Raw genomic sequence first — 13,976 nt, 5'->3', positions numbered from 1 at the left:
TTTTGTAAACAAATTTGCAATAAAATAGTCTCCATTAATTTTATTCATCAAGGCTCTCTGTAGTTATAGCAAGCCTACCTATCTGGTGGGTATATGCTTGAGTTTAATTACTTCCTCAGTAAAGATAGCTATGCCAGTAAGCCGGACATTTCTCTAGGGCTGTGGAGAGCTGAGAGCTGTACACCCTATCACCTAATATTGTAGCAGAGCTTCCTTGGCACACTGATGAGGATAAAGCACACGGCCGGCATGACTTACTACATGTTTTGTGATATGCCTTGTAGACTTTGTAGGAACCCAGAAAAATGCTTCCTGCCTGTTGGATTGGACTAAATTAAGGTCTACCCTGAATACCTCAATCTTTATAAGTAAAACTACTGACAGTGGAACATAGCTCATGACCTTTCTCTGCCATTGCATTCCCTAAACCTAAAAGATTTCTTCTACTCTATATTGGCACCTCTTTAAATCATGGCTTTAAATTTTTTTTAACCTCTGTGTACTTTCACTTGATGACAGGCAACTCTGAGGACTAAAAGGAGGTATCCTGTAGAAAGTGACAAAACTGTCCTCTTAAATTGGGACTGCCTCTTAGCACCCCACTGAGAATCAGAGCATCTCAGTGACCTAATCAACTAAACTGACTTTTTCTTGACCTAGGCATAAAAGCTACAATTCCTAAGTTAGGGGTTTCATCAAGGTAGAAGGGTCTGACATTGAACCTTTTCTACCAGTTGCCTCAGGGAATAAGCCAGCTGGTGACTTCCTCGCATCACAAAGTACCTGTTATTTGTCTCATTGTCATCCTGCTTCCAGCAGCAGACACTGTCTCACTCTGGTGAGAGAGAAGTTATAAAGTAAGAAGAAAAAGTCCCCACTTTCAGGGAGCTAAGGCACTCACCCTGGTAGCATCTGCCAAGCAGACTAGTTTTGATAATGAGTCTTTTTCATTGGTTTACTTTCCTGATTTACATGTGTGTGAGGCTCCTGCTGATACAATTTGAAAGGGTAATAAAAATAAGAGAAGGCTGAAGTCTCTCCCCTTACTAAAAGTTAGCATCTACAGTGACTTTACTGACAGTGCTGTGTTGTGGGAACTTTTTCTATAAAATCATTCAAAACCTGTGTGTTTCTCTTACCGAGATCCTGGCCTAGATTACAAGTTAAACTTTGGATGGTATATAAGAAGCTAGAGCCATAGCAGTAGGCACCAAGAAACTCCCTTGCATTCTCCCTAATGTGAGATTTTTATACCATTGGACCAGAAGAAAGGGTACATGGTGATTATGTACTAGGATTCTCGTGAAATGAAATACTGTGATTGCTAAAATAACTTTCTAGATTTCCAGGCCTATCATTCCAAACCCCAAAGAACTGGTTGCAGATAGATGTTCAAGTTATCTGCATACCCTCGTTTTAGGACCCATTTGCACTAACACTAGCTATTGGCTTTCAGCCATCAAACTCCATGCTAACAAAATTTGGATCAACCTAATTTGTATTTCCATTATGTAGCATACAATAGACATTGATTAAGAGCCTGTGTTTGTGCTTTGCTTCATTGGCTTGAATGATATCTCAGAATCAAATTTCTGTGTAAGTGTAGGAGCTATCTTCCTATCCTCTGCTCCTTTCCATTCCTTCATCTGGCCCATTCCCCACCGAGTATCCTGTTAATTTTCAAAGTATGGGTAAGTACAATTTTGTTACACAATTCATAAGGAACTTTGCTTTTATTATAGTCATGTTTCTATCATAAAACATGAGTAAGATGAATTTAAGTCCACATAAATTTTTTGGAAACTATATAGTTAGATAATTAACGTTCAGTAATTTATGATTTGCCTACTTTATGATAAATCAAAAATGTCAGCTGGTACAAAAATGATTCTTTTCAGCATTTTCCTCTGTCTAGGGTTTCAGTTTTATTCTATGTTAAAAGTGCTTTGTCCTCCATTGTGGAGCAATATATGAATTTCTAAGCTTCGCAAAAAGTTACCACTAGAATAGACTTAAAGGCATTATAATGCATTTTGAGAAGTCACTAACAGTTCACTGTTTAGATTAAATATCACAGGTCTACTGTGGGCAATAGTGTGGTATAAAAACTTTAGGAAGGCTATCTTACCTTTTTTTATGTACTCTATCAGTGATGTGACCCAGTCAATTTCAGGTAGAGAATTACAAATGAAAATTTCTGGAAAATGTTTTTCCATGTCATTGCCACTCTTTTGGCTTCAGCACTGGATCCAACTATCAGGATGGGAAAGGGGGCAGATCTGGGAGGCAGCTATTTCTCTTGCTGCCTGCACTTCAGTGGCTCAAAGTCCTCCTGTTGCCTGCTCCTGTGTCCAAGCTAGGTAGAATGCCTTCCTTAGGTAAATGCCACCTTTTAGTCCTTCGCTCTGAAGGTATTTGTTAGGATTTGATTCCAAAAGTAGAGCTTTTTTGATCCACCAGAGAATATAGAAAATAGGCATCTTAGATATCAAGTGCTTTACTTTTCAAAGAATTAAAATCTCACTTGCTTTACTTAGAGGTAGTGTCATTTACTGAACGCTCACCTTAAGTTTATTGCAGTATAGTATCCTATAGCCTCTATTGTTCTCTCTGCCTTATCTCCATTCATGTGACTTAGTATCGATATTTACAGAAAAAGTAATGGTACGGACCTTAGTTTCTCTGTAGCTAAGAAGGATTGTCTAGTTAGAGGGCTCTAGGCTCTGCCACTTTGCCTGCCTGCTGAATACTTAGAGCAAGCTTCTCCCTAGTTTTTCTTACCCTCATTTCATTATCAGCTAAAAGAACTGGTAACTCTTGTTTCTGAAGTATTTTGAGGCATTGAGGTAAAATTTGCCCATAGGTCCGTTATTTTTCTAGGGATTTTTTGAAGGTGTGAAAGATCTCTAGATAAGCTGTATTACTTAGTTATTGAACATTTTATACTTCTAAGAAGAGATTATGCTTTCTTGCCCAGCTGGAAGCAGAAAAGATGCTTTGCGGATGCTGAGCAGCTACAGAGCGTGTCTTAGCTATCAGTTAGATCTTCCGGCCCTGGGACATTTCCCTAGAAGGAACACAATTTACTCTTCTGAGAAACACAATTTAAACTTTCCCAGAGTTAGACAACATGTTTGTGAATTGAGAGTTGGTCTCTGCTTATACCCTCTGACAGTCTACATTTTTGTTAGGCAGCTAGGAGAGCCACAACTTTTCCTGATGAAGTAAGTTGTACAATATTTGAATTTGCCAGTGTCAAACCTCATTATGATCACCCTTCCAGTAACAGCTCTTTGATAACTGAAATCCAGACTCCTGAGAAAGGATGAATTCTTAGAAATGGCAATCCTTTATTGCTCTCTGTGCAATAAGACATAGCAAATATCTCTCTTGACACAGTCCTTTAAAGTTCATTTTTCTCAAACAAGTCATTATTTTCTTCTATTTTAAGTAATGCCTCTGCAGCACATTGAGGGATCCTATGGTAGTATTTCTATTTTCTATTTCTTCTATTTTTCCTTTACTTCTTAACTCTCAGTGATAACACTGAATAGCTCACTTTTTAATAGGTACTTTTATTTATATTTAGTGTAAACTTGATATAGAAATCATTATTTTTCCTGATAAAAGGAATAAAAAAGGAGAATATTAGTTGAGATAGTGATTAACTGTAGCATTAATTATTAAGAAATCCATTTAAAATACTTATAATCTCCCTAAATGGAGGCAATTTTCACCAGACGGCTTTGCACATTTTGGCCCAAGTGCAGCTAACCTAGGCAAGGAATTCTCAGCTCACTGCTGAGGAGCCTCTGACAGGCATTAAGTGGCCTTTAAATGATTGCAAGCTGTTCCAAAATGGAGTTCTCATGCTTGATTTTTTTTGAAAAAGTGACTTTTCCAGTGTGATCTCAATCATTTCCGATGTTCTTTATGCCTTTCCGCAGATCTGTGTTTACATCTGGTAGCACTTCCCTTCAGCCTGAAGAACTTTCTTCAGCTTTTCTTATAGTGCAAGTCTTTGGGTGACAAATACTCGCATTTACATTTGTCTGAAAATATATTTATCTCATCTCCATTCTTGAAAGAATTTTTCTCTGAATATAGAATTCTGAATAAATAGATAATTTTTATTTCTTCTTGCACTTTAAAGAATTGTTTCCCTAACTTCTGGTCTTTATTGTTTCTGAAAGAAATCAAAGCATTCAAATTGTTTTTCCCCTGTTTACAATATGTTGGTTTTTTCTGGCTGCTTTTAAAAGTTTCTCTTTTTTCCTTTATTGATATATAATTGACATACAGCACTGTATAAGTTTAAGGTGTACAGCATAATGACTTGACTTACATGTATTGTGAAATGATTGTCACAATAAATTTAGTTAACTAAAGAGTTAGAGTTTCTCTTTATGTTTCATTTTCAGCAGCTTGACTATGGTGTTCCTAGACATACTGTTTTTCCACACATATTCTGCTTGGGGTTCACTGAGTTTTTTGAATATATAGATTAATATATTTCATCAACTTTAAGAAATCCTCAACTATTTTTTCTTCAAATATTTTGAATCATTTAATCTCTCCTCTCTTTCTGTGATTCCAGTTAGTTTCTCTGTTCTTCAGATTTGATAAATTTGTATTGTTCTCTCTTTAAGCTTTCTCTGTATACTGTCATCTCTATTCTACTGTTAAGCTCATCCAAAATTTCTATTTCTCTGCTAAGATTTCCTATCTTTTCATTCATTATTAACATATTTCCTTTACGTCATTGAGATAGTTATGATTAGCTGCTTTAACTCCTTGTTCTGCTAATTTCCATATCTAGTTCATTTCAAGCTTGGTTTCTGTTGATTGTCTTTTCTCTTGAAAATGGGTCATCTCAACCTAGTTCTTGTAGGTATGTCAGTTAACTGGGGGCTTTACCTGCTTATTGTGAATATTTTGCTTTTAAGTCTTTGGATTCTGTTATATTCTTTCAAAGAATGTTGATTTTGTTTTCTTTTGTTTTAATGGTCAATTTACTTCATTGAATTTAAGCTAGAAATTGTCTCTCTTAGATGGCAACTCAACTCTCAGTTCAGTTTTTTAGCCTAGCTGGGTTGTTTGGAATCTGCCATGTGCTTTCATGGTTCAAGGGTCATGCAGAAATTTGTACAGTTCTTATACACAGAATTTGGATCCCTCTCTCTTTGGCTATCTACTTTCTGGGATCCCCTCCTCACTTTCCATTGGCTTCCAGTGGTTGCCCTGAACTCTCTCCTTTATTTCTTTAGGATATGAAGACTTTGGATTTTCTATCTAAAATTTAGCCACCATATGAGGTGCTAGCTGTTGTCTGCTCTCAGACTAAAAGTCTCTTTAAAACTGGAAGACCCACACCCTTCTTCCAAGTGTCGGCTCCTCTTCAGAATATGCCTGTTTTTGTTCATTCTCCAATGGCATCAAGTAGTTAGGGATTTGGTTTGGTTTGTTTTTTTGTTCACAGAATATAGATATTATCCACGGAAGGGTTGATCTGGTAGGAGTTCAGTCCTGACAGCTCATTTTTACTCTAACTACTAAACCTGCAAATGTTTGATTAAGAGTTCTGTTGAGTAAGACTGTAAAGGGAGAGAGAAGAGGTTAGAAAGCAGCAAGATCAAAGGATTTGACATGGGAAGGTGAACATGGCAGAACCTTAAGGGAAAGTCCAGAAATCCATGTAAGAGGTGGAAGGTATTTCATGGCCAATAGTACTCTCTAAAATGGGAGGGATACAAGAATCATCGGCTGCTAGAGCTCTGGGTATGGAAAGAAAGCCTAGGCAGGACAGAGTGTACAAAGTTTGCTTTGTGTATTGAGACTGTCCTCAGCCTCAACACGCCCCTTTGCCTTTGCCTTTGCCTTTTCCTTTTCTTTTGCCTTTGCCTTTGCCTTAAGACTACTCTGAAGTTTTGTTATATGTTTAAAAAGACCCTGCTTTACCTAGTCCTTAATTCTGTTTATTTCCTCAACATTTTCAAGGCTTTCCCACCTAAAAAGCATACCTTTTAACCTTAGGAAATTCGCAACATACATAATGATGAATTAATGGGAATCAGGCGAGAAGAAGAAATGGAGATGTCTGATGATGAAATAGAAGAAACAACAGAAACAAAAGAAACTGAGGAATCAGGTAAAGATTATTCTGCTTTGCTTTATTTAACTAACACCTACTGGAAGGGATGGTATTTTAAAACCATTAACAACCGATAAGGTATGGGCACAAACCCATCAGACTGGAAGCAGCTAGAGACAATTGGTAAGGCCGTATAAGTACACACTGGCTGAATGTCAACCCTGTGGCTACAGGACTTACTGTGGTCTTAGTTTACTGCCATCTTTCATCATAGTACCTAACTAAAAGTGGGCTTTCTCTTCCTAGGAGCATTGGACATTTAGGTGGTATTGTTCTATATTTGGCTTGGACTTATTAATAAGATGTTCTACAGTAGAAACTATAAGACAGTTTATGTATAAATAGGTAACTAGCCAAACTTCTAGGAAAAAAGTTAGATCCCTACATCACTTATACTTTACACCAAAATTAATAGCAGATGGATTGAAGATTCAAATGACAAAATACATATATAGCAAAAGAAATGTTGGAAAATGTAGGAGATGGTTATATAATTTTGGATGAAGATCTCCAAAGATAGAAATCTTAAAGGATATTTTTGATATATGTATCTGCATAAAAATTAAATATTTCTCTTTAAAAATCACAAAGTTAAAAGAGAACTGAGGGCTTCCCTGGTGGCTCAGTGGTTAAGAATCCGCCTGCCAATGCAGGGGACACAGGTTCGAGCCCTGGCCTGGGACGATCCCACATGCCCCGGAGCAACTAAGCCCATGCACCACAACTACTGAGCCTGAGCTCTAGAGCCCATGAGCCACAACTACTGAGCCCGTGTGCCACAACTACTGAAGCCCGCATGCCTAGAGCCCATGCTCTGCAACAAGAGAAGCCACAACGAGAGGTCCGCGCACCACAAAGAAGAGTAGCCCCTACTCGCCGCAACTGGAGAAAGCCCATTCACAGCAACAAAGACCCAACACAGCCAAAAATAAAAACAAATAAATAAATAAATTTATTTTTTAAAAAAAGAGAGAATCTACAAACTAAGTGGAAATATCTACAGTATATGAGTCTACCTATCTGCTGCCTTCCATTGTGGTTACCTGGAGGTTTATCAGGAACCAAATAGAGGTCTACAAACAGTTGTCTGGATAAAGCCTTTTGCTTTTACCTAGTATAGTCAGGACCTCACTGTGAGACGATAGCCATGGTATGGGTCCCCAGTGGAACTCAAATGGCAAACCTGTTGAACAATATAAGACACCACCCTTCAATTTCATAACAAATCATCTTGGAGGGGGGTTACCATGGGAGAGATTAAAACATCAGCTAAAAGATGAGTGTTTTCAGGTAAACCATTCTATACAATCTTAGCAGTCAGTAAAGCACAGTGGACAAGACACTGGACCTAAAGTTAGAACACCTGAGTTCTAGTCCAAGCTCTGCCTTTCTTGACATAGAAAGGACTTCTTCCTCAGTGAGCCTCAGCTTCCACACTTATAAGAAATACATTATAAAAACTATCTAACAAAGATTTTATAATGGTTAAGTGAATTCATTCACTCCTTTAATAACTATTACATTCCCAGCCCTGTGCTAGACATTGGAGATATGGTAGTATACTGCCCCCACTGTGTGTGTGTGTCTGTGTGTCTATGTCTCTGTGAGTGTCTGTGTGTCTGTGTGAGACAGATAGAAAACAGATTGATTATAATGCAAATCAGAATTTATTGGTTCCTGTACTTGCATATTGAAGTGAGCAGCTCTAGCCACTTGAGTGATCCCAGAATCTTCACTCCATGAACAAAAACTCTTAAGGAAAGAAAATCACCAAGTCAGAATTTTTTAAAAGCATTCATTAGCTGTTACATCTGAATTTCCTCTATTTTTGCCATATGTTACATCCCTAAACATATAAACCTCCATATATATTAAATAAACCCTTTGTAATCAGTGAATAGTTAATATTTTCAGAACAGCAAACTAATAACTGCAGACACATACTATAAACTTATAGCCAAGATAAACAAAAAATTTAATAATAATTGAGCTATTCAAATTATTTAAGTGTTTAGCCAGGATATTTTATAGCTGATTAATCTTTGATTTGTAGGATTGTCTCCACCTCAGTATCTGCAGTATTGTATACAGTATAAATCCACTGTTACCCTGAAATGAATGCGACCGTAAGTTTGAGCATCCACTTGATAAGTTGCTGAGTTTGAGGAATTACTGGGGGAGGAGAGGGGTATATGGGAGATTCAGATTGAATGTACTTACTAGGGTTATATAATTGCATTTTGCTTCTGTATCTCTTTTGAGTTAAAAGCTGTATTGGCTACTGCACAGAATCTTATTTCTTTAGAGACTGGAAACTCCCTGACAGATCATCTTATAGCTATTTTCTTTCCTGTTCCACATGCCAGGATGCTGCTTTGTCAAATAAAGCTATGTACAATGGACTTAATGGAGCTTACCAAATAGCTTTTCTCCCAGAAGGTTTCAATTCATTTTAATTCAAGGACTTCTGTGCATTTTTCTTCCCCTTGATCGTATCTAATTTTGTTATTGCATGTCTGTAGTACTCAGCTGCAGAAATCCTGCTCAGTGTGAGCCGGTGAGCAGGTCCTCAGTTTTTATCTAAATCAGCTACATGTTTTAGTTATCGCTTGGTTCCAATGAAAAGCTTAAGCAACTAGAACTCAAAAGGTTTTTTTTTCTCTCTCTCCATGCTACCAAACTTGAATTTCAGGAGCCTATAGCATGTTTTTGGTTAAATATACTTCCCAGTCTGAGTCAAAGCTAGCAGTCTGTTACCTTTCCTTGAAGTGCCACAAAATTTCTGTTCTGTGAGATTCTCTATGGTAGCTAAGCCCATATTTGTGATTCAGAACTGGAAATACTCTTGCCATGGAAGAAAAGACCGCTGTGCTCAAAGCAATGTGTTGAAGAGGGAGAATCACATCAAAGCAAATCATGATAGTGTGAAACTACTTCATTCTATTAACCATGATGGAAAGTACATGTACCCAGTAAACATAAGGATAGCTGTTCCCTTTCAGCATCTGTCTTCTGCCTTCTTCACTTAAATTGGTGGTTTTCAGATTTGGTATATATATATATAAGAATCATTGGGTTACCTTTTAAAATTCAGATTTCTGTGCTATAGAGTCTGCTTCAATAGGCCTGTAATAGGGTTTGGGAATCTAAATTTTATCAGCCATCCTAAATGAATTATATGATCGTGGTCCAGGGAGCACATTTGGAAAACATTGACTTAGACTAATTCTCCATTGTTCTAGCCAAAGTTTTCTCTTCCACTGGTATCCAATCTCCTTCCTTCTCTCCTCCTACCTCCCAGTATTCCCACTTTAGGAGTTTGATCAGTTAGTTAACAAGCATTATATCCTATCAGCTGATAGAAATAAAGATGTAATATACGTAAACATACATAAAATGTAAGAAATACCACTTGGTGCTAACCTGGAAGGTACTGATTAGAATGCAGCCAGGGCAAGAGAGTGTGGGCCAGAGTAGTCGCAGTCAGTGAAAATTGATCAAGGCCTTGAAAGATGAACAGGTTTGGATGAAAGGCAAGAAAGTAAGAAAGCATCTTGATGCAGAGAGGGAGAAGGAGCACGGCTCAAAGAGGGAAATAAGAATGATGTGATTAGGGGTATAAAAGACTGAGTGGGCAAGATGAGCCTAGACCATAGGGGACATGAATGCCAAGCTTAGACTTAGCATAGTAGGCAATATGTCACTATAAGCATGTCTTTCAACCATGGCACTTGTATGATAAAAGCAACATGAATTGTATATTTTAGGAGATAAGTTTGGATTGATAGAGACAAACCAGAGACTTTTATAGGAATTGAGATATAAAATGATGATGATTGGGACTAGTGAAGGCAACAGGAAATGAGAAAAATGATAGAAGAAAAAGAGGTAACAGAGAGTATGACATTAAAGATGCTAGGAGTCATTTGGGGGGAATAAACTAAAGTCTTTTGTGCTAGATTGAATATAAATGATGAAGAATGGAAAGAATTCAGAATGAGCCTAGGTTTTCTAATCTAGGGAGAATGGAAGGTTGGTGATTTTATTAGTTTGCTAGGGCTGCTACAACAAGAACCACAAACTGAGTTGCTTAAACAACAGAAATCTATCGTCTCACAGTTCTGGAGGCTAGAAATCTGAGATCAAGGCTCTAGCAGGGTTGGTTCCTTCTGAGGGCTCTGAGGGAGAATCTGTTCCAGACCGCTCTCCAGCTTCTGCTGGTTTTCTGGCCATCTTTGGCATTCCTTGGCTTGAAGATGCATCACCCCGATCTCTGTTTTCCTGTTCACGTGACATTTTCCCTGTGTGCATGTCTGTCTCTGTGTCCAAATTTCCCCTTTCCATAAGGACACCAGTCATAGAAATCTATAAGCCCACCCCAATTACCTCATTTTAACTTGATTACCTCTGTAAAGATCATATTTCCAAATAAGGTCACATTCTGAGGGCTGCAAAGTATCTTTTTTAGGAGGACAGATTCAACCCATAACAGTAGAACTGATAGAAATGGACTGATGGATGGGACTGATTTGCAGAATATAATGAAATCAGCTTCAGACAGTAGGTAGTTAGGAAATAGATGTAAGGGATTTGTATACAAATCAGGGTTGAAGAAAGTAGAAGGCATAGAAGATAGTACAGAGGCGTTCATCTATACTCTGTTAGGAGTCAAAAAGGGAATAAACTACAAATATTTCCATAAATTTGGAGTATAAACAATAGAGATTAGTGGAATTTCATTTTTTACAATAGTCATAAGCCTGGAACACGGAAGGAACTCAATAAATGTTTGTTGAATGAATGAAAATTTTATTAAACACTTTGAAGTAGATTTTATGATATTGTGATCTTGAAAAATATGCAATAACCATAAATAATTAAATTTAACCTAGGTTTCCCTATGTGTCTTATTTTTTTCAATTAATAAACTTTAAGTTTTAGATCAGTTTTAGGTTCATTGCAAAATTGAGCAGGAAGTACAGAGTTCCCAAATACTGCCTGTGCCCATATACACACAGTCTCCCCCACCATCTACATCCCGCACCCTAGGGGTACATTTGTTACAGTAGCTGAATACATCATCATCACCCAAAGTTCATAATTTGCATTAGAGTTCACTCTTGGTATCCATTCTATGGTTTTGGAGAAATATATAAAATGTATGTGTTCACCATTGTAGTATCATACAGAATAGTTTCAGGTAACTTAATATCCTCTGTGCTGAACCTATTCATCCTTCCCTCCCCCCAAATGCCTGGTAACTACTGATCTTCCAGACTGGCATATAGTTGGGATCATAAAGTATGCAGGCTTTTCAAATTGATTATTTTTACTTAGTAATATGCAGTTACTTTTCCTGCATGTCTTTTTGTGGCTTGATAGCTCGTTTCTTTTTAGTGCCATTTATTATTCCATTTTCTGGATGCACCACAGTATATCAGTGGTTAGATAACCACTAAAGAGCATTGTGGTTGCCTCCAAGTTTTGGCAATTATGAATAAAGCTGCTGTAAACATTCATGTGCAGGTTTGTGGACAAAGTTTTTAGCTCATTTGGGTAAATACCAAGGAGCATGATTGCTGGATCATATCCTAAAAGTATGTTTAGTTTTGTGAGAAACTGCCAAACTATCTCCCAAAGTGTCTGTACCATTTTGCATTCCCACCAGCAATGAAGGGGAGTTCTTGTTTGCACCACATCCTCACCAGTCCTTGATGCTGTCATTGTTTTGAATTTCGGCAATTCTGATATGTTTCTAGTGATATCATATTCTTGTTTTAATTTGCAATTCCCTAATGATATATGATGTTGAAATCTTTTCATACGCATACTTGTCATTAGTATATCTTTGGTGAGGTGTCTGTTCAGGTCTTTAGTCCAAATGGGTTGTTCATTTTCTTATTGTTGAGTTTTAAGAGTTCATTGTATATTTTTGATAACAGTCCTTTATCAGATGTGTCCTTTGCAAATACTTTCTCTCAGTTTGTGGCTTGTCTTCTTGACATTGTCTTTCACAGAGAAGTTTCTATTTTAATTAAGTCCAGGTTATCAATTATTTCTTTCATGGGTCATACCTTTGGTGTTGTGTCTAAAAAGTCATCACCATACTCAAGGTCACCTACATTTTCTCTTATGTTATCTTCTAGGAGGTTTATAGTTTTGCATTTTTCATTTGGGTCTGTGATCCATTTTGAATTAATCTTTGTGATGTCCCGTTGTTCCAGCACATTTGTTAAAGAGTCTATTTTTGCTCCATTGTATTGCCTTTGCTCCTTTGTCAAAGATCAGTTGACTCTATTTATGGGGGTCTATTTCTGAGCTATCTAATCTATTCCATTGATCTATTTGTCTATTCTTTCACCAACACCACACTGTCTTAGTTACTACAGCTTTCTGTTAAGTCTTGAAGTCAGGTAGCATCTGTCCTCCAACTTTATTCTTCTCTTTCAATATTGAGTTGGCCATTTTGGGTCTTTTCCCTCTCTTTATAAACTTTAGAATAAGTTTGTCAACATCCACAAAATAACGTGTTTGGATTTTTTTTTAACATCTTTATTGGAGTATAATTGCTTTACAATGGTGTGTTAGTTTCTCCTTTATAACAAAGTGAATCAGCTATACGTATACATATATCCCCATATCTCCTCCCTCTTGCATCTCCCTCTGACCCTCCCTATCTCACACCTCTAGGTGGTCACAAAGCACCGAGCTGATCTCCCTGTGCTATGCGGCTGCTTCCCACTAGCTATCTATTTTACATTTGGTAGTGTATATATGTCCATGCCAACTCTCTCACTTCGTCCCAGTTTACCCTTCCCCCTCCCCGTGTCCTCAAGTCCATTCTCTACGTCTCCATCTTTATTCCTGTCCTGCCCCTAGGTTCTTCAGAACCTTTTTTTTTTTTTTTAGATTCCATATATACGTGTTAGCATACAGTATTTGTTTTTCTCTTTCTGACTTACTTCACTCTGTATGACAGTCTCTAGGTCCATCCACCTCACTACAAATAACCCAGTTTCATTTCTTTTTATGCCTGAGTAGTATTCCATTGTATATATGTGTCACATCTTCTTTATCCATTCATCTGTTGATGCACACTTAGGTCGCTCCTATGTCCTGGCTCTTGTAAATAGAGCTGCAATGAACATTGTGGTACATTACTATTTTTGAATTAGGGTTTTCTCAAAGTATATGCCCAGTAGTGGGATTGCTGGGTCGTATGGTAGTTCTATTTTTAGGTTTTTAAGGAACCTCCATATTGTTCTCCATAGTGGCTGTATCAATTTACATTTCCACCAATAGTGCAAGAGGGTTCCCTTTTCTCTACACCCTCTAGGCATTTATTGTTTGTAGATTTTTTGATGATGGCCATTCTGACTGGTGTGAGGTGATACCTCATTGTAGTTTTGATTTGCCTTTCTCTAATGATTAGTGATGTTGAGCATCCTTTCATGTGTTTGTTGACAATCTGTATAGCTTCTTTGGAGGAATGTCTGTTTAGGTCTTCTGCCCATTTTTGGATTGGGTTGTTTGCTTTTTTTGATATTGAGCTGCATGAGCTGCTTGTAAATTTTGGAGATTAATCCTTTGTCAGTTGCTTCATTTGCAAATATTTTCTCCCATTCTGAAGGTTGTGTTTTTATCTTGTTTATGGTTTCCTTTGCTGTGCAAAAGCTTTTAAGTTTCATTAGGTCCCATTTGTTTATGTTTGTTTTTATTTCCATTTCTCTAGGAGGTGGGTCAAAAAGGATCTTGCTGTGATTTATGTCATAGAGTGTTCTGCCTATGTTTTCCTCTAAGAGCTTTATAATGTCTGGCCTTACAT

At 37.4% G+C, this 13,976-nt stretch overlaps 1 protein-coding gene across 9 annotated transcripts in view; it reads left to right on the top strand.

Moving 5' to 3' along the window:
* The window catches only part of ENOX2 (ecto-NOX disulfide-thiol exchanger 2), a 303,972-nt gene that overhangs the window by 254,723 nt on the left and 35,273 nt on the right, over window positions 1-13,976 (top strand). For all 9 annotated transcript variants that reach the window (XM_049704374.1, XM_049704376.1, XM_049704372.1 and 6 more), the window contains one exon: window positions 6,034-6,148. In XM_049704374.1, the coding sequence (XP_049560331.1) occupies window positions 6,034-6,148 (115 nt within the window). The remainder of the gene's footprint in view (window positions 1-6,033; window positions 6,149-13,976) is intronic.

This window comes from Orcinus orca, chromosome X (genome assembly GCF_937001465.1).
Source record: "Orcinus orca chromosome X, mOrcOrc1.1, whole genome shotgun sequence".
In the NCBI taxonomy this organism is placed as follows: domain Eukaryota; kingdom Metazoa; phylum Chordata; class Mammalia; order Artiodactyla; family Delphinidae; genus Orcinus; species Orcinus orca.
The sequence above is the reverse complement of the archived record's forward strand: the minus strand, read 5'-3'. Positions and strand labels throughout refer to the sequence as shown.